The following is a 20,993-nucleotide window of genomic DNA, read 5'->3' as shown; positions in this document are numbered from 1 at the left end:
TAAATGAAACACTAACTAAATAAATAAATACAGGAATAAGTAGATGAATATAATAAATAAAAAAATATCTGAAAACTGGAACAAAAGTCATAAAGGAAAACAAGTAACAGACAGGAATGTGAAACACAAGAAAGGGGAATATGAAAGTGTTTTTAAGAAGGAAAAGGATGAGGAAACTTTAAACAGTTAAAGTTTCATAGAAAGAAAAATAATGATGAAAACTACTAGCTCATGGTTTGCAGGAATTAATAAACTGAGTAGTAGGTTTGGTAAGTAATGTAGTATGTGGTGATTTAGAAATAAGGAGAAAGGCAAGGAGCAAGTGAGTCAAAGTAAGAGAATGGAAAGATGATTTGAACAAATATCAAATTAAAATGATCGTTGTGTTCAAGGTTGCTCTCATAGCAGTTTGGAAGAACTTAATAACTGGAAATAGAAAATAGATCTTATAGAGAAACAGCTAAAATGCTTTGCATGGTCCAAAGGATGTTTATAAAAATCTGAGTAATAATTATGTAGAATTATAAGAATTAAAATATTAGATAAGAATGTTAATTATTCTTTGCGCAGATTAAAAAAAAAACAAGATGCAGCTGATTCTGGACATCTTAACATTCTTTTAATAATGAACAAAACTTTATTAAGATAGAGAAATATTAAATCTACAGGACTTACTTTTAATTGATTCAGTGAAACTAAAACTAACTCTCTTGGTAAATAGTCATTGATCAAACAGAGGAACACATAGCCTTCATGGATTTCAAATGCACCATTAGCTCTGCTCCTAAAACCTTTATTTTTATTGCCAATATAAAACAAAAACAAATGTTTGCAGTCCAGTTTAAAGAATCCAAAACAGATTACAGTTTCTCTGGCTACAAGATCAATGTACCAATGGGCTCTTTGCACCTGCTGCGCTGACGTCACGTGCTCATTCATCCGACACATTATCAGAGTCAAACTGTGTTTGCTGCAGCCAGGGCCGCAACTACATATTTTTGAGGTGGATGCGAACATCATCATTGTAGGCTAGCTTAAGCTAACCTGAATATTGACAACTCTCTTGTTGATACACGGACATTTCTTACCTTCTGTCTTTCAACCACTTTGAAAAGCTTTTCTTCGTCTCTCCAACATCTTTATCCTTCCCCCTCTTCCGTTTTCTGTTTTGGGCCCCGGAGTTTTTTCTGCGCCCCATCTTTAGCTCCCTGTTGTTGAGGCATTACTACAAATTTAAAAGAAAACAAAACGCGCCTCAGCCGCTGCCCAAGCTGCCTGTATGGGAGGGGGGCGCCTAATCAGTGCTGTTCCTCTGTTATTGATCATTTCATACACAAACAGCTGTTAAGTACATAAAATGCTGACTATATAAAAAAAATTCCCCACATCGTTTTTGCGCCCCCTCTAGTGCAGCGCCCTATGCGTTGCATACACTGCATAGCCACCTTTTGCGCCACTGGCAATAACTATGGTTGGGTTTAAGTCTCTGTCATGCTCAATCTTTAGTGTAAAACAGTTCAGGGCGCCCCCTTGTGGATTTAAATAATCCATTCACTCCTTTCAGAGCCTGAGATTTATTGCTGGTGTATTTTTCAGAGAAGAAAACATTTAAAACCCATTACTTTAGAGCAGTAAACTGTCATGTAACAGAAGCATGTTTTCTGATTGCTGTACAAACACAAGTTTCAGACAAAAATGGGAAGATTTCTGAATTAAAAGCTCCCGCTCCGCCAGTTTTCCACAGGTAAATAACCATCAAAAGCCACGTAACAAACTCATTTTAAAACTCAAAATGCACATTTCACTTTACGCTGACCCAGAAGAAGAGCTGTTGAATATAGTCATTTCAGACTATGAGCTCTCATTCATTTTTGCAACATTTTTCTGTTGGATAATACATTAAGGAACAAAAAAATACAAATCCGAAGAGCCGCTTTGGACCCGAAAGAGCCGACTCTTTTTAGTGATCCAAGCCAAAAGAGCCGGTTCTCTAAAAAGAACTGACTCTACCGTGAGCCCCTCCCACTTCCCCAAGCACAGACAGGTGGTCAGTCCCACAGTAACCTGAGTCAGAAAACCTCACCCCACCTTCAGGAATAAAAGTGGAAATTGATCTTAGAGTTTTCGATTCCCAACCGAAACACTGGCTAAAACAAAAACAGACTGATTTATACTGACTTACATTGTTTTGGAGAATTAGCTTTCTCTGATATACATTTTTATGTTTTTCTTGTTTATTGTCGCAGAAATTCATATATAATAAAGCATAGATTTTTTTTTCAAACAATCAAGTCGAACGTGCGCGCAAGAATCAAACCACTTGTTACCACCCTCAGCCTTGGAAATGTTTGATTTTGGAACCTGCAAAAACATGAAAAACTGTGACAACTTCGCCCAAACACATTAGAGATATCTTTAAATAGAATTATGACTAGTCAAAACTAAAATGACATATCTTGAATTTACTTTATGGCTAGTCATAACTTAATTGTAGATATCTGAAATGTGTATTTCAGATAGTCAGTAATTCATTGTAGATATCTTGAACTGGAGTCTCCATACAACTCAATGGTAAATCTGACGTCATTTCGACTAGTCAGAATGTAATTAGAGATATCTGAAATAGGTATTTTGTCTAGTCAAAATATAATTAGAGATATCTTAAATTACTAAAACGTCTAGTCATAAAACAATTTGAGATATCTGGAATGTAAGGTCAGTAAAACCGAATTTATGTTAAAACGGCCTGCCATACAACCAAAGTCTTCATACAACTCAGTGGTAAATCTGATGTCATTTCGACTAGTCAGAATGTAATTACAGATATCTCGAATAGGTGTTTTGTCTAGTCAAAATATAATTAAAGATCTTAAATTAGTTATACGTCTAGTCATAAAGCAGTTTCAGATATCTGGGACGTAAGGGCGGTAAAACTGAATTTATGTTAAAATGGCCTGCCATACAAGAATAGCCGACGTGCCACGCGTAGTGGTGACGTACTTCCGTTTAAATGTAGTCCACATAGATCGTTTCCTGTAGCCTGTTTTCTGTACAGTTTTTATCAGTTGCGACAATGAAGAGGATGCAGAAAATAAAATATCTCAGAGCAACTGGCACAACAACCGAGTTTTGTTGCGTGCCATTGTGTCCGGTGAGTAGCAGGTGCAACAAATTCCTCAGTTTTTTCAGCTTCCCTGCTGATGAGGAGTTAAGGAAACAATGGATAGTGGCTATCCGGAGAGCTGACTTAGCCATCAAAGCTCACACTAGAGTTTGTAGCCGGCATTTCAAACCTGAGGACATAAAAGAGCCTGAGAAAGAAATGGGCAGACGGAGGTTAAAAAAGGGAGCTGTACCTGCTCTCTTTGAGTGGAATAATTTCTCCCTTCCACTCCCACCACTAGGGGTTTGTGAGACAAGGAAAAGACCACCACCAGAGGACGGTGAGGAGGAGGCTAACCCACCAGCCAATGTCTGTACTAAGGAACATGATTATGCCTCGGCTCCAGACCCTGCAGTTGTGGATTTGGTGTTGGAGGAAAATTATGCTCTCTGGGAGGAAATCCGCCAGCTACGGGAACAGGCCGAGAGCCTTACTCTGAGGCAGCGATTCGGCATTCACCGTTTCGCGTCATCGGACAGGGACATTAGATTCTTCACAAGGTGAGACTTTGTGTTTTGGTATAAGTCTTCATACCTGTGAAGTCTCCCGTTTTGGCCAGGAACCTACCATATTTTACCCCTCTTTTATGCTGTGCTCCCGTAATAGTATTTTCCCGTAAATTTCCCATATAATACCATAATGTTGTGATTTACTCTGCAGTCATATAGTTTATTTGTAGATTAACATATTTGCATGTGCAGGCTTTTTATTTATTTGCATTTATTGCAAATAAATATATGTATATAGTTTTAGTTAAAACTATATAAAACTAAACAAAATGTTTAGTTTCTCTAAAAATGTTTAGAGAAACATTTTTACTGTTTCTCTAAATTTTTGTAAAACTGTATTAGTTCTTAGATAACTTTACATATTGAAATTTCGAAAACTTAAAAAAAAATCTTCAGTCCTACATTATAAAAAAATAAATATTAAATTTAGCTGTTTCTCTAAATTTTTCTAAAAATATATTAGGCATAGATTATGAATAACACATGTAGTACTATTAACAGGAGTTTTATTAGAGGTTTAGATTTGTACTGTTTCTTTGCAGGAAACAAAGAAACATATATATATATATATATATATATATATATATATATATATATATATATATATATATATATATATATAATAAATCTTAAAATTTTCAGTTTTTGTATTATGTTGTGTTGGTAAATGTCTTATTAAATACTTATTGGTATTAAAAAAAATTTGTATTTGTTTTTCAGGTTTGCATCATATGACCTACTGATGCGTTTCTGGTCCATGATTGAGCCCGCTCTGCCATCCATGGTCAGTATTCGCCAAGGACAGAGAGGAACTGCAATCGACTCCTCAACCCAAACCCTGCAGCCCATTGATGAATTTTTCCTGTTCCTAAATTACCTGGCCCTTGGATCCAAGCAACGGGATCTTGCTGACCGTTATGGTGTCCATCTGTCCACGGTCAGCTGGATCATTACTGCATGGACCAACTTTCTATTCACAATGCTTGGCTCCATTAGGATCTGGATACCTGAGGACCAGATCCACAGCAATCTACCTGCCGACTTCAAGGACTACCCCGACACAACAGTTATTCTTGACTGTATTGAGCTGAGGTGCCAGTGCCCATCTTCCCCTATCCTCTTTTGTAAGATGTTTTCATCTTACAAATCACACTGCACTCTAAAGGGGCTGATAGGGATTGCACCACATGGGGTAGTGACCTTCATCTCAGGACTGTATGCAGGGTCCATCAGTGACAAGCAGATCACACGTGAATCTGGTCTCCTCTCCCTCTTAAAACCAGGGATGACTGTCATGGTATACAGAGGCTTAATTATTGACGACATTGTACCCTGCAAGGTTTACAGGCCAGCATTTTTCTTTGGCAGGTCTCAGATGTCTGCAGGGGAAGTTAGAGAGACCCCGGCCACAGCACGCCTTGGGGTGCATGTGGAGACCCTCATTCACAGAGTCAAAGAGCACAAGTTATTTGACTCTGAAATTCCCCTGGGTGTTCTTGGGATTATCAACCAGCTGTACACTGTTGCTTGTCTGCTCACAAATTATGAAAATGGGTCACTGACAAAAGGCTCGGGCAAAGATGCCTGATGCCTGAGTAACTACAAAAGATTTATTCTGTATTTACTGTTCATTTTTAATGTTTTATTTGTACATAAAATAAAACTGAATCTCTTTCGTAACTCTGCATTTCACAGATCTTATTTCCCTTATCTCAGTGTTTACATTACATGAAGTATCACATAGATAAGGCCTTCAAGTGACATTAAAGTGCAACACTTTCATTTATTACTACCAAAGTAATATGAATATTTCAATAAGTTAATCAAATAATTTGATATACTAAGGTCAGGTGACTTAAAAATAAAATATTTTTTTCATACCAGATAAAAAAAATTTTCTCTTTCTTTTCTAGAAAAGAAATTACAAGAATACTTTCAATAAGCAATATTATGGCTTTAACGAACATTTTTAGCCTGCCCTTAATATTCCGTCAAGCGTTCACCTGAAGTCAAAGTCAAAATAACAAGCTGTAAAACACACTTGTCAATCAAGATGGCTGGCTTTGTGAGTGCAGACATTCTGAATTATGGAATCACAAAGGTTAAAAGAAACATATTCAAACTCCAAAAATACTTGGTAAAATTAAATTTATCAACAAGCAATATTACTAACATTTGCTCTTGTAAATTTTTTTTACAGTGATCTCACTTATATAAAAGGTATGCAATATAACCTAATCCTGTACTGTGCTCAAAAAACACTTCTCCTACAGTGAATACAAAATACAGAGAAGCACAGACTGCATTCTGCCAGAAAATGACCTTCTTTTTGTCACTCTGCAATATGAGTGGTACGCATGACTATTGATCTATCAAAATATCTCACCAGAGCTGTGGATCTCTGCAGATCCTCCAGGGTTACCATAGGCCTATTGGTTAGTGAAAAAAAAAAAAAAAGTTATCCACAGCACTTTCAGTAAATTTGCCCAGCAGTTTGCTAGAACTTACTTATAAGTACTGTATTTAACATTCAAGAGTTATCCTTGAAGTTTTTTGTAAATGATTAAGACACAGAGGTGTGGATGATGAAAATTCACATTAAATGAAAAAAAAAAATCCAACAATTAGGATTTACAGATGTTTTTAGGCATAAAACTGAATAGAAAGCCATAACGGAGCAGATGTGGGTCAGGGAGTAAACATGGGAGGAGGCACGGGCCCGTGATCTGCGATGCGCGCCCCCGATAATAAACCTCTGACGCTTTCATCCGGGAACTACAACGAATTGCTTCTCCAACATGGCGGCGTCAGGTGAGGTTTATGTGGGTGAACGATACGAGTCGTTTAGAGGGAATTCCACGGGCTTATATCTCCGGACAGTCTAAGAAATAAAGTAAAATTATTGTTATTCGTCTCTTTAGCGGTTCGTCTCGTTGTCCTGTGCCTATGAACTCGTTTATGGGCTGTTTCAGCACGCTAAAGGCGAAGCTGGCAGGGGAAGCCGAATGAACGAAGCAACGACTTGTAATCTGAAATGCCTCGGCCTACAAGTAAAAACGCTCTTTATTTAGGGAGCGTAACCTCGGTGTTTTGGTGCTTTAGTTTATTTACTGTAACGTTTACAGGCGATGCGTTGGTAAATGTTGCTAACTGTGTTCGGAGCTGGCACATTGTAAGTCAGCGGCGGAGCTCGCCTTGGCGCTACGGGCAAACAAGCGTCGGGCGCAGGCGCGTTTTGTGGAGGAGGGGTTGGGCCGAGGAGTCCGGGCCGCCTGGAGAGTCTCTCCCACGTGTGCGGCGCCGCTCCCTGGTACTTCGTTTCTGATGAAACGAGGCAGCTGGACTTGTTGGGTCACATCCTGTACGTACCACAGGTCATCTCCCCCAACTTTGGGCTGTCTTCTCCCAGTCGGCCGAGTCTGGAACCGCTGATGGCGCACTTGGATCCTGACGCTGCGACGTTGCACTAGGCCCTAAAACCTAGCCAGCTAAGCAGGGATACTTCCCCCCCCTCCGCACCCTCCGTCAGCAGCACTTTGCTGACTAAGCCCGCAAAGACATCGAGACAAAAGCGATAATGAAGGCAACAACTGGTGTGCTTATACTTCCCAGTAACTACACACTTAAAACATTTTTTAGTAACGCAAAAAGAAAACGTCATGCCAAATAAAGTATTAGGTCATGACAAAAATGTTGCTGCTAGTATATTACACGTGGACAGACAACTAGAGCTACTTAGTTAGGCATGTTTATCTCTAATTAAATTGGAAAGAGTTTTAAATACTTTTTTTTCTTCCTCTGATGTTAAGGTGTGTTTCTGACACCCGAGTTTCAGAGTTCTTCTCTCTTCTCAAAGCAAAACAAATCAAGCCTGCTTTATGAGCTGTGTGAAGCTCCCCTGAGCATCTCCTGGCCCCTGGTTGGCATTCAGACTGGAGTCCTTCCCAGTGGGCAAAAAGAACATCTCATTTCATTACTTTAAAATATGCTTTAAAATGTACTGTTCTTTGCTTGTGCTTAAAGATTAGTAATACGTTTTTTTGTTAGTTTTTTCCCCCCTTGCAACTTAAACAGAGAACTTATTATGGGAGTTTTTTTCAGTTGCACTAATGTTTGGCTTTGCAACAAACCCTGTAATGCATGAACCAATGGAGGTAAATATTAGAAGTCAAGCACCTTGAGGTTAGTTTGTGTTTGTACATCGTTCAACTCAACGAGATCAGGCTAATCTGGTTGATACTGATTCCATTTTACTTCTAGGCCTGACATGGTGTTACAATTAATTTCCCCCTCTAATGAGTATAACACACTAAAGTTAATATGCTACTAGTTTTTAATAGAGGTAGTTTTGAATGCTGCAGAAAACCCACTAGGAAGAAGGACATGTTTGGGAATATATCCTTAATTTGGTCAGATTTGTATTAAACTCTGAAATGTGTAGTAATTACTTGCTATTGGTTGTTGTACATGAGTCCCTTTATCTGACTTTTTAGCTGTAAGCATTTATTGAATGTGAAACAAATCTTCAAATCTAACAGAAGTTTTTCATGTACTAATTTGGAAAAACTTGACAGATGTCAATCTTTATTTGATTAGTTTATCTCTAGATTAAATCATAGCAGATGATTTTGAGACGATGTTGCAAATAAAAATTCAACCAATTTGTGTAATACAGCAGTACCAATGCAAGTCAATCAAAATACACATAAAGTAGTTTAATGAAGCACAGCTAAGTCATAATTGAGTTTATTCTTTTAGTTAACCAAATGCTTTGTTAGTCATGTCACAATAAATCAATTCATTAATCCATAAATTAAAACAAGCTCAACTTTCATTTGCATGATTTTTTGTTTGTTTTTTCCTCTCTTTCTTTCTGGTAAAGTTTTCAGTCTGGTGCTTTGGTCTCAACTATGTCTTTTTTTTTTTTTTTTTTTGGAAGGACAATTTTGGTGACATAGACTTCATAATTAATTTTACTTGTTGTTTCTGTTAACTTGTTTACTTTGGATATTTTAAATGTCTTCCACTTCCCTTGTAAAATGTTCATCAGAATTTAAAGCTTATTGATCTTTGCGAATGTGTTCCTGCAATATTATGCCATTACAATTATACTACTTGAAAATTGTCTCATCGTTTAACTTCTGGGGCAATTTACCGTCCAGCAACATTTGTTATCGTGACAGGCCTATGCTTTGTACACCTTTCCTCCAGCTAAGAAGAAGAATAAGAAGGGAAAGACCCTCACTCTGAATGACTTCCTGGCAGAAGACGGTGGAGGCGGTACTCCTGCTCCTAGCTACCCATCCAAGTCCACGAGCTGGGCTGATGAGACCGACGACCTGGACGGAGATGGTGAGCCAATAATTTATGTATTTAAAATACATCAGTAGATGTAGTGCAGGGAAGTACCTCTGCTTAAATGTACATGTACTAAATGTAAACATTTCAGGGTTTCCTCCAGAAAACTTGCTAAGCCCTCTGGTAGGGGCACTAAGTATTTCTGTTCTTAGCTAAATATTGTTGGGGTACAAATTTGAAGCATTTATTGTATTAGGTTTTCTTGTGTTTTTCTAAATTGTTTTGTTTTGTTTAATAATTTCTGCTTTGCTTGTTATTTGTCAAAGTGAATGCTGTATTTGGAGCGAATACTCTGACTGGATGAAAGAGACGTGTTCCCTCTCATGCCTACTTCAATGCGTCAACTAGACACTTAGCTTTAGCCTGGTGGGGGGCAAGTAAAGCCTGGTGGGCTGTCAGACTTATAATCCTCTCAGGGAATACCTGTATTTGAAATCAAGCAGCAATGCTAGTTTTGCTAGGTCTTAGCTCTGTTGACAATGTTATGAATAATTAAAAATAACATTCTATTTTTCTTCATTCTTGACCATTTTTATACTTTGCACTAGTTGTGCGTGATATGTTTGAGCATTCATTTGTGCACTTTTCCCATGAATATGAACTACAACAGGAAACATGTGACTGCAGGATCAATATACTGTGTATATAATAATTCTGGCAGGATGACTTTTATATTGAGGAAATAATTAACTTGGTATTAATTTAATTCACTAATAGATTTTATTTTTTCCACAACAAATGGGAACATTGTTTAAAAGTGTAGCTCTGTTATGTTATCTCATGTAAAACATGTCTGGATTGAAAGGCCTTTTCTGCTGGTTCTCACAAACACACAACAGGATGGGGGGGGGGAAACCTGTCAGCATTTTAGTTGTGTGTTTCTTTTACCCCCAGCTTGTGAGTTTGAATGTATCTGCTAAAATGATTTTTTTTCTTTCTGGTTAATGTTTGCTCACCTGTCGGCTGACAATGTAATTACCTCTGACAGCCATATACAGAATGAAGATGGGCGACGATTGAATGATATTCAAATCTTTTGGTTTCAACCATGGCTAACTTCTAGTAGAGGAAATCCAGAAGAGAATATGAATACTTTATATGAATACGTTATTTGATACAATAAAATATTTTAATTGTTAAGTTGTACCTGTTTCTGCAGTATTTGCAGAAGTGCTAAAATTAAAAGGTTGGGTTAAACTCTGAGTAAAGATGATTGTCAATATTTTTCACTGATGGCTTTTGTTTGGCTTTAGTTGTCATGCAGTTGTATCTGGGCATTTCCTGTGTTCTAATAATAAACTTATAAGTGATAGTTTGAGTCAGATTTAATAAACATTTTGCTACTCAAGACTAGAATTTTTTTTTTTTACAAAGTGGTGAATTAAAGTCATGTGAGAGGCTTAAATTAGCAGCACATAAAACTGTTTTCACTTTAAATTGTGAATCTTGGAGATACTCACTAAGCATGATTTAGGTTTGTCTTGGCATGTTATTAATACTTAATAATTTTTTTTTAATGTCATTGCATTGCTATACATTTTTTTTCTCTTAAGCTCAATTTTATTTACTCCGGGAGTATTTAACACAAGGAATGCAAGTAGAAAAAATTAGCAATGGTTAGAAATATATTTTTTAATCTTTTTGCAAAATGTATCCCAATTGAATCACTTTAGTTGCCACATCTTGGCACACTGAGGAGGATACGTACCGGGCCCCACCCATTGACCGGTCCATCCTGCCCACGGCTCCTCGCTCGGCACGTGAGCCCAACATCGACCGCGCCAGGCTGCCTCGCAGCCCACCGTACACCGCCTTCCTGGGAAACCTGCCCTACGACGTCACAGAGGACTCGATAAAAGACTTCTTTCGTGGCTTGGCGGTAGGTATAGCTTACACGGCGGACCAACATGCAGTTAACACAATTTATTTCCATAAGAGGTGTTGTGTTTGATATGGCAAAAGTATGTCATGATTGTTGCAAGATAATCACGATTTCTGCTCCTAAAACCGTGGTTCTTGATTTTAAAAAAAGGTGTATAACACTTTTTATACATTACACTTTTTATACATTAATTACTGAATTAATTCAGTAATTAATTCTCTTACTGAAGAGATTAATTTGTGCAAGCATATGTTGTAATGAGCACAACAAGTACCTAATGCATTGTTTTGGTTGTTTTGATTATTGTGGCTTATTGCTTGTATAAAACCCCCTCACAAAATTTAATATGTCTGAAAAGTATATTAGACCAGTAAAAGCAATTTGTAAAAACTTTTTGTGTTATTCTTTGGTTACCTTGAGTTTGTGAAGTTTTGGCTCCGTTTAATGGTTTTTATTTTCTTCTTTGTTTCCAGATCAGCGCAGTACGTCTGCCTCGAGAGCCCAGTAACCCAGAGAGGCTGAAAGGTTTTGGATATGCTGAGTTTGATGACCTGGAGTCCCTCCTGCAGGCCCTCAGTCTGAATGAAGAGGTGAGATGAACAGCTTCAGAAACCGTTTATTAGTTTGATTAATATTTTATTTTAATTTTTTTATGTATTTCCTACCATTTTCCTTTTGTTATGCGAGATCACTCAGCCAAAAAACTAAATCTTGTGTGTTGTGCTTCTTTGTTCACCATTCATGTTTCCAGAACTTGGGGAACCGGAGGATTCGTGTCGACATTGCAGACCAGTCAAATGATAAAGGTTTGTTTGTCGATTCTTTTTGGATGGTGGACATTTTTTCTGTTTACCAAAGCGTTATTACCCCCTCCCCATAATTTAAAATGATTTTTTACTAACAATTCATTGTGCAATATTTATACTCCTCTCATCCATGTGATACTACCTTTCATATTTAAAACTTTCCCACATTGGAAGTAGCTGCCATAAATTGGCTTCCTTTTTTTTTTAACATTTTTTGTTGCCTTATTCCAGATTGTATTAAATTAATCTCTTTCCTCAAAATCATACACACATACCCCATTATGACGATTTGGTATAAGGCTGTGATATAATGCAATGTGGGAAAAGTGTAGTGATGTGAATACTTTCAGGATGCATTGTATCTAGTAAGAAAACAGATGGCTAAGCTTGATGTTCTTACTCCTAGTGAACTGAAGTGTGCACCATGCAAATCCAATGCAAATGTAAACTGCCAACTGATCCGAGCGTCTTTTTTTTCTTCTTTTTTTTTTTTAGTTTTAATCATGTTACATACTCTGATACAAGAGATTAAGCTTAGCAGATATATTATTACAAGAACTTGACATGGTAAATGTCAATCTTAAGACAAGATACTTTCTTTACTTTCCAGAACGAGACAGTGGATCCATGGGAGGCAGAGACAGGGGTGGACGAATGGCAGACATGGGTCCCGACAAGACAGACAGCGACTGGAGAGCTAGGCCAAGTGCCGACAACGATGATGGACCCCCACGGAGGGATGATGCTTTTGGCGAAAGTAAGTCAAAATTTCCAGTTATCCCTCTTTTAGATGTTCCCTGCAAATAATTTTGTGGATACGTAATATTGGTATAAAGCTTTTTATATGATGCATCACAAATGTGATTGGATTTCATAAATTATTAAATCAGTTTGTTCATTTCAGCTGCATAGGAGCCTAAAGCAGCTTTTCTGCAGTAAATGCTCATTTGTTGTTTTTATTGGGAGCAGAGGTGATGTCACACTATGCCATTTGAAAAACATTACAGGGTTTAAACATTTCAGTCATAACAGTAATTGGATGTTTGTTGCAGCAGACTACAATTTTTGAGAAAGTTAGAGACCGCCATAATCACACAGTGTAAACCCAACATGGGTGAGAGGACTTGAGGTGGTGCAGGTCTGTTTTAAAACTTTAACATCTCAACACCTAAATAGTGTCGTTCCATAATTTAGGTGGTGTGGGGCAACAAACACCTAAATAGTGTGTACTCTTTAAACTAGTGTGTACTCATTGTCTGGGAAAAATAATATTTTTGAGTTTCTGGCCGGTGTAATACTCGTTAAGCGGGAAATGATCAGTTTTCAGTCCTCATCCGGTTTTATTGTGCATCTGTATCAAAAAACGTTTTTCTCTTCATCACAGGATCACGGGACCGGTATGAGTCAGACCGTTACAGAGAGGGGTCACGACGGGACGATCGTTATGATGGAGGAAGAGACCGCTATCGTGATCGCTATGACGACAGAGACCGCAGGGACCGCTATGACGACAGGGACCGCAGAGACTATGATAGAGGAGGTGAGTTTTTCAGAGTTGGGTGGGTTTTTGTTTTGTTTTTTGTTTTCTTCTTTTTGGTGTTGGTGTTTTGAATAGCTCTTTCCTCTCTACAGCAAGATGCTCTAGCTTCTGCCTCTGTCTTCATGTCATCTTTTTAGGCTTCGACTCCCGTGGTGGAGGAGGTCGTCGTGCCTTTGGAAGCAGCTTCCGTCGAGATTATGAAGATGGTCGAGGTAGCAATGATCGTTACGGCGACAGGGATCGTTATGGCGACCGGGATGACCGGTACGATAGACGAGATGACAGGCGCGAGGAGAGAGGTGAGGTTACCTCAACAAATCTTGAGTTCAGTTTTCTACAAAAAAAAAAAAATGTACTGAGCCGTACTGACTTCATTTTCACCCCCCAGCTCCTCAGCAAAGACCTAAGTTACAACTGAAGCCCCGCAGCGTACCGAAAGAGGAGGAGGGTAACAGCAGCGGAGGCACATCCCCCGCTGCCCCTCCGAGCTCTGGAGGCAGGTCCTCATCCATATTCGGTGGGGCAAAACCAGTTGACACGGCAGCCAAGGAGAGGGAGGTGGAAGAGAGGCTGAAAAAAGAAGAGGAGAGGCTGCAAAGACAACTAGAGGTGGACAAAAGCCGAGTACCTGAAAGGAAGATGAGAGACAGGTAACACTTGCGTGTTTGCAGTTCAAATATAAGCAGCCATTCAAGGAAAAAGCAATCCGAATGTATTGCGTTTAGTTCAGTTTCAGTTCAAATAAGTTTTTTTTTCTTACGCATTACACAAGAAGTATCACATTGAAGGTCAATTTTATACATTTCAGTGCAGTTTATTGTTACTTTATAGAAATCAGGCATGCATTAGATGAAAATGGAACCAAACTCTCTCCTTTTATGAGGAAGAAACCTCCAGCAGAACCAGGCTCAGTGCGAGCAACTATCTGCCATGGCTGATGGAGGGTTGGGAGTACAAAACATGCACACACAAAAAACCCAGAGGCACTGCTCCCGGAGTAATTTCTAAGTTGAAGAAAACGTGTTGATGACAGCAGAAACTCTTCATCAAGAACAAAAGCAATGTTAAACAGATCAGCTTTGAGGCAGATGTAAAATCCATGGGATGAATCTGCATAAAACTCTAAGCAACAGCTCCTTCGATTGCTGTGTTTACGACAGAGACTGGGTTAAACTTCTAGAAATAAAACAGGACGCAACAGCTCAGTTTGTTGATGCGATTGTGTTTACATAATTTTTTATAAGCTTGAATTTAAAGCCCAAGTAGAAGTACAGCCATGTTCTTTTTATTGTTTGTTTGGTAACAGAAATGAAGGAATTGTTTTCTTGTTTTCAGGGACCCCAGCTGGCGCAACGAGGAAACTCAATCTGAGCGATCTCGCACAGAAAGTGAGTCTTCGCAGCCAGGAAGCACCTCTGGGAGAGGTGAGATATTTCTGCTCTACATCTCGACGGCAGAGCCTGCTGCTAAAAATACAGCTGGAAGAGTACATTGTCTTTCCTTTCATACAGTGCCTTAAAAAACATGTAAAGCTCCACAGCCCCTGACCTCAATGTGTTTTAGTGGGATTTCATTTGATCAGTACAGGGTAGTGCGTTTTGATTTTCATGTATTATTTCTTCACAATGTGCTCTGCTTTGTGTGTCTATCAGATTAAATTCCAATAAAATAAGTTCAAATTTGTGGTTTTATTGTTACAAAACATGAAATAATGCATTTTCCAGGGGTATGTCTACTTTTTCAAGGCATTATAAGTTAAATTTGTTGCTCAGTTTTCAACAGAGAGAGCATTACATGCATTCTTCCTGGTATAAAAAGCTCTACTTTGTGCCATTTAGAAACATTTTTCAGAGTTCTTCTAACAGGACTTTCGTCTGGCAGGGTCGAGGTGTCTAGATGGCGAGCGCTCTGGGGAGAATGAGGTTTTCTCTGGGAGAGAAGGAAACTCCTCCCCCGGTTCCTCGCCGCGGCCGACCTCCACCGGCTCCTCAAAGGAGCCGCTGAAAGTGATGCCGGCCCCTCCTCCCAAGGAGAACGCTTGGGCCAAAAGAAGTGCTGTGAGCACAGGCTCCAACGAGGGAGAAGGTCGGCCCCCGGTCTCTCCCGTCTCTCCGAGCGGTTCGGCTCCCCCAAAGTTCAGGTGATCACTGTTAAACGGCCACAGCTAATATTGAGATGCCCAGGAAAAAGAATGGATTTTAAGTCGCTTGTCTAAAGTTGTTTTTTTTTTTAAAGGTATCTCTTGTTGCTCTTTATTTTACTGCAGCTCGCCAAGTTCTGGAGATGAAAGAGGGCCTGGAAAAGGTGAGGTTTGCCAGTGAGTGCTGAACACAAACTCCACGTGCAAGAATATCAGTCTACAGGTGGCTGTGTAGCAGAAACCCATTAACAGCCATGGTAATTCAGCCATGTTCATGAAGCCACTGAATCGCTCTAATTACTGCTACATTTTAGAGGATTTTGAGGTTTGTTACCCTTTGAGTTTTAAGGCAAACTTTGCATCAAGGTAACAGGGATAAAAAATTATTCCTATTTACTGAAGGTTACAAACAATTTGCAAAAGTCAGATTTGAAGCACTTTTCTGTTCAGCATTTATTTATTATTACAAAGTTCCTTCATTGACAGTATTGTGCCGAAGGCATCATCACACCATGTGGAGAGACAGCCGTCTGTAAAAAGGGGTTTTCAGGATTTCTTTTATTTTAGATAAATATAAATGGTAAATATTTTAGCCATATCTGTACCTTAACGTTCTCATAATTACAAAACTGCAACATGGCAAATCAGTTCTTTATAGTACATTGACATTGTTTCTATTAAACACAGCGATATCACAGTATTACATAAAGATTAAATTGCTTTTATTTAAGCAGTAGTATAACAGTTATTCTGGCCACTACGAAATAATACATTGATCAGTACAGATATGTTAATGTTGTCTGCAGGGCTGTGCAATAAATATAAAAACACCGGCCTTGGAGGCAAGCAAACCAGACTTCTATAGTTCACTTCTATACTCAATCCTTTTTACATTTTGTCGCCTTTTTATTTTTTGAGGCATTTAAAATGACTTGTTTGGTTTTCTGTCTATTTCTTTGAAGAAAATGGTTTGTCTCTGTGCTTTCAGAGTTTTTGCTGCCACTCATTAAGGTAGAACTGTTGTAGCTACAGAAAGGGCTGATGAATAAAAATGAAAAGTAAATGGCTACTGCAGTGTCAACAACCAACACATTTTCCAGATAACACATTTATTGCCTTTTTTTTCAAAAACTTTTTTCTTTTCTATTGTATCGATATAGAAACAGTTTTTATGTTGCTCAAATTTAGTTCTCATTTGGTGCATATAGGTTCCATTTGTAACAGAGCTTTTAAAAAAATTTTTTTTTTTTGTATTTTTGTTGTTGTGTTGTCCAGTGTACAAACACTACAATCAGGCCCTCACTCAGTGTCTGTCATCTTTTTAAAGATGAGAACAAGGCTGATGGTATGCGTCGGGACCGAGGGGCCCCACGGACACGAGGGGGGCCTGCAGGGCCTGGAGCTGGGCGGGGCCGAGGAGAGGTGCCCAACAAAGACAGAAAAAAGGAGGCAGACAGGTCAGCTACAAAATAAGAATAAATAGTTTTCCAAAGCTCCTAATGAGACTGAGAACAGTTCCTGGGCATCTGTAAAGACTGGCCTTCTCTGTTACTGTTTCTATCAGATCTTTTCCCCTCATGTTGCACAACATGCAAATGCCATGATGTCCAGCTTCCACACAAAACTCATTGGCTGCACCAAATCATTTAGGTCAAAGTTGACATCAGAGCTAAAGAAGAACTCAGCGTAATTCAGAATTGGCTTTTTTATTTCAGTATTCTGACCTGTTTTATGTATAGCTAAGCAGTAGAGTAGTTGATCAACTTCAGTTTTTAAATATGTAGCATACATTATGCTATGATCTAGACATTCTAACATGGTGGATTAAGCAAAGTGAAAATCAGTTTGCTGGTTTTCAGAGATTGTACCTATGTGGGTTTTTAAACTGTCTTATCGGCCGAGACCCAGCATTATCTCACTGGTGTTTGTTTTAAACGGTTCTGCTTCATTCCGATTGTAGAAAGGACAACAAAAGAGACTCCAGACCTCCTCCAGAGCCAAAGAAATACGAGGAAACCCCAACCCCCGTAAGTCGCTACCATTTGCTAATGCATACATTTTCATAACATGTGTGCATGTTATGCATACATGTTTGGCATGTTGTAAAATGCCACATTTCACTACATTTAAACAAAGACCAAAATTAAAATATATAACATGATCTAGATACTTTTATTTAAAATGAAATGACAATATTCCAATGTGTGCTATATTACAATTTTAATAATGTTTGACATTTAATACGGGTTATTTAGGTAAAGAATTAATATTTAGGATCGACTTTTGATAAATTAAGTAGATTTGACATGCTTTTTTTTCACAGAACAGTACGCTTTTCTTTTTTTTCATGTTCTTTATAAAATAGCACAAGTTTAACAAATACCAGATGGATAATTTAGCTACAGGAACAATATTGTAAAAATGTAGCAGCCTAGAAACGGTAATGTCTGCAAAGATGTGGCATGAATTTATAATAACTGGCCATTCCATAAGCCTAGTTCAGACGGCAAGATTTTTTTGTCCCGGTTTCCCCCGTCCGACAATCTTAGGACGCTCTTATTATCGGGACAACTCTTTAAGATAACCTTAGCCGATCATCCTGCCATGTGGTGCATTAAGACTGATCTGGTCCGATTGGAAGAACACCGGGACCGCTCCGATCTAAAATCAGGGACATTCAACATGTTGGATTGGGTTGGCCCGATATCGCAGCGTGTGTGGTGTCCCCCGACTTCGAACGAGAACGCAGCCTATTGAATGTGACAGGTAGACAATCAGAAAGTGCGGTCATGTAAGCACAGAAGGGAATCCCAAACAAAGACCAGCTGACATAGCGCAACCCAGAGTCCAGTGGAAATCTGTGATGGAGGACCGAATTGTTGATATGTAACAAATGTGTGAATTTTTGTTCAAGATTTTGTGGAGGCATATCATAACCAAAACAACAAGGAGAGGATTTGGACCAAAATTGCAACCACAATTGATGTACTCAGTTACTTTTTGTTTACTTGACATAGGTTGGCTGTAATACGTTTATTCATTCAGGCAGTGCTTGACATCAACCTTAGCCAAATGCATGCAAACATTTTATTACATCAAAACAACAAAAACTTAGTCATATAATTAACCGGTGAAGCTAAATGAAACGGCAGAAAAGAAAATCAGAATAGTTTAACAACAAAAAAATACTCACCTCCATATCATAATGCCACAAAAAGAGCCGCTCCTCATGCCGTCTCCGCTTCTTTATCAAACGCCTTTTCTTTTTGTAACGATTTTACTCAGAGAACTTCACAAACTTTCGCCATCGCCTCTAAATCGTCTGCCATGTCTGTTCACTCTAACTTCACAGTTATGGCATTGCAGGATTTTACTGGTTTATTTTTGTCTGGATTCTGAATATTAATGAGTGAAATCTGTGCGTGTGTTGCTCCTGCCGGACCACACAGTATGATCGAACTGTATGTGTGTGGTCTCAAATGTTTGAAAATTGGTCGACAATTTTAAAATCCTGCCATGTGAACTAGGCAGTAGCTAATTTTTCATGTAAAGGTCCATATCAAATCACAATATCAGGATAAATTACAAAAAGGTCAAATCTGAAGGGAGCTGACTGTTCAGACGGCTGAATGAAAGAGAAAATAACTGAGAAAAAGGTGCAGATAACCACAACTTTTAGAGGAGCCTGAGGCAAAGTCCATTCAAGTGTTTTGGGAGATTGATGAGATGTGGACTGCAGCTGGAGTCTGTGCTTCAGAAACAGCCACACAGAGACACACACAGACACACACTCTCTCATCCAGGACATTTCCTGTGTTAAAACACAACATTACACCTAACCCAGGAGGTAGTAACAAACTTAACCACTACAAACTGAGGTAATAGTGAAGTAAGTTTGGCCCAGTACAAAGCAAAGATGGAGGCTTTCAGCAGCCTGTCTAGAGGAGATGGTATAAAATTTATCATTCACTGAATCTGAGTTTCACTTTGAGTCGAATTATAGAAATAAACAGTTATGGTTCTAATTTACTGAGATGTAGCTGTACATTTCTTTCTATTTACTCTGAATAAACACATTAGTTATTTCATTCCCTTTAAAGAAATGTATTTATTTTTCACGTTCTTATAGTTCTTATAGAATTAATTTAATCTCCTCTATTTAGAACAATACGCTGTTCTGTATAACTCTTCTCTCAACCCTCGGCTAGGCCTTTTAAATATTTAAAGCTTGAAACACAAAATGTTAGTAAAACCAGACAAAGCTTTAAAGTGGAAAAGAATTTCACATTGAAATGGATATAAAATAATCACTGCAGAAAAAAAGTAAGAAACTTGATGTTTTTTTTTTTTTTGTTTGTTTGTTTGTTTGCTTTCTTCAGAAGTTCAGCTCAGCCAGCAAATACGCCGCTTTGCTAATGGACGGAGACCAAGGAGACGACACCGAGGACGTCGAGTAGATGACGAAACGAGGCCTGATAGCGCGTCAAGAGGAGAAAGTGACAAACTCCAGAGAAAAAGAAAAAAAAAAAAAAGAATCTCACATAGTCTATAAAAACAAAATCTTCTCACACGGAAGTGGCTCTCAGGGGAGGGGGCCACTACCTCCCTGCCCCCCCTCCCCTTTTCCTCCCTCTCCCTTGTTTTTCCTGCAACAATCCTGTCCTTCACCTTCAATCCACCCAACCATCCATCCATCCCTTCTCTCCCTGCCCCACCCTCTGGACTTTTCAGGTTCTAGGGGAAAACAGTCACCTACTGGACTTGTTTTAAATGGAAAAGCTGACACATGGAAAAGTGATGGCAAACCTTGAATTAATTGTAATAAATAAATGGAAAAAGTGAGGAAAAAAAATGAATTTGTACATTTTTGGATTCCAGGCGTGCTGAGGTAGGATTTGATAAAATGAGCCGTAGCTTACTACTAAGTGGAGCTTTTTTTTCAATGAGCAGTATTTAACTTGCATATTTCTTAGATAAATGCAGTTTTTTGCTCTTTGTATCTCCTGGTAAATGATTCGGTATTAGAAAATGAACTCAGCAAATTTATCAATGAACCCTGTCTTCCACTAATAGCGCTCAAGAATGTCGACTTTGGCTATTAATTTACCCCCCTTACCCCTCTTCTGTCAATCATGTTCAACAAATTAGGGACTTTTAAATTGTTCTGAATCGCAGTATTAGCAGAGAGGACTAACAGACTGCGGCGCCTGTTCATCAAGACCGAAAGAGAAGCGGCCGCCGCTTGATTCTCCTGGAGAATCCATGAAAGTGCCATTACTGTTTTTTTCCACCAATCGCTGTACAGATCTTCCTGTGTTTCTACGCTTTTTGATGAAGTATCCGCATCAGTTAAATGCCCATAAAAGTTTGGTTTTCAGTCATGTGAAAGCTTCTCTGCAGCTGTCTGAATCATTTACTCTTCCTGCATATCTCCACACTGATACCACGGGGGATAAGGCTTGGCTTTACCAAAGTAGCGTTTGAGGATTTCCATGAAATGACAAAAGCTTGTCTTCCGGTTTGCAATAAATTGGAGTGATTATGTACTTTCCAATAGTATGTGGTCTTTTGCTTCATGCAGCTGCTGTTGCACTG

The 20,993-nt window shown here is 38.7% G+C and overlaps 2 protein-coding genes across 5 annotated transcripts; both read left to right on the top strand.

Annotated features, from left to right (window-relative positions):
- Window positions 1–2,696: 2,696 nt before the first annotated feature.
- Window positions 2,697–5,352, top strand: LOC116710490 (uncharacterized). The gene is made up of 2 exons (XM_032549569.1): window positions 2,697–3,663; window positions 4,393–5,352. Exons 1-2 carry the CDS (start codon window positions 3,074–3,076, stop codon window positions 5,258–5,260), a joined length of 1,458 nt encoding a protein of 485 aa, XP_032405460.1. The 5' UTR covers window positions 2,697–3,073; the 3' UTR covers window positions 5,261–5,352.
- A 1,061-nt stretch (window positions 5,353–6,413) lies between these two features.
- On the top strand, window positions 6,414–20,947 carry eif4ba (eukaryotic translation initiation factor 4Ba). 4 transcript variants are annotated; one of them, XM_032549557.1, is made up of 15 exons: window positions 6,414–6,483; window positions 8,884–9,024; window positions 10,704–10,909; window positions 11,386–11,502; window positions 11,664–11,718; window positions 12,329–12,475; window positions 13,103–13,258; window positions 13,396–13,557; window positions 13,647–13,908; window positions 14,594–14,682; window positions 15,140–15,398; window positions 15,525–15,562; window positions 16,726–16,855; window positions 17,359–17,425; window positions 19,778–20,944. In XM_032549557.1, the coding sequence occupies exons 1-15, from the start codon at window positions 6,471–6,473 to the stop codon at window positions 19,853–19,855; spliced, it is 1,920 nt and encodes a 639-aa protein (XP_032405448.1). In that variant the 5' UTR covers window positions 6,414–6,470; the 3' UTR covers window positions 19,856–20,944. The 4 variants fall into 4 exon arrangements, with proteins under 4 accessions (XP_032405448.1, XP_032405447.1, XP_032405446.1 ...); XM_032549556.1 differs by lacking the exon at window positions 6,414–6,483 and adding an exon at window positions 7,235–7,265 and having other exon boundaries at window positions 19,778–20,947; XM_032549555.1 differs by lacking the exon at window positions 6,414–6,483 and adding an exon at window positions 7,235–7,283 and having other exon boundaries at window positions 19,778–20,947.
- Window positions 20,948–20,993: the final 46 nt, after the last annotated feature.

Source organism: Xiphophorus hellerii, chromosome 20, assembly GCF_003331165.1.
Source record: "Xiphophorus hellerii strain 12219 chromosome 20, Xiphophorus_hellerii-4.1, whole genome shotgun sequence".
In the NCBI taxonomy this organism is placed as follows: domain Eukaryota; kingdom Metazoa; phylum Chordata; class Actinopteri; order Cyprinodontiformes; family Poeciliidae; genus Xiphophorus; species Xiphophorus hellerii.
Note: the sequence above shows the minus strand (reverse complement) of the source record. Positions and strands in the feature narration are given on the sequence as shown.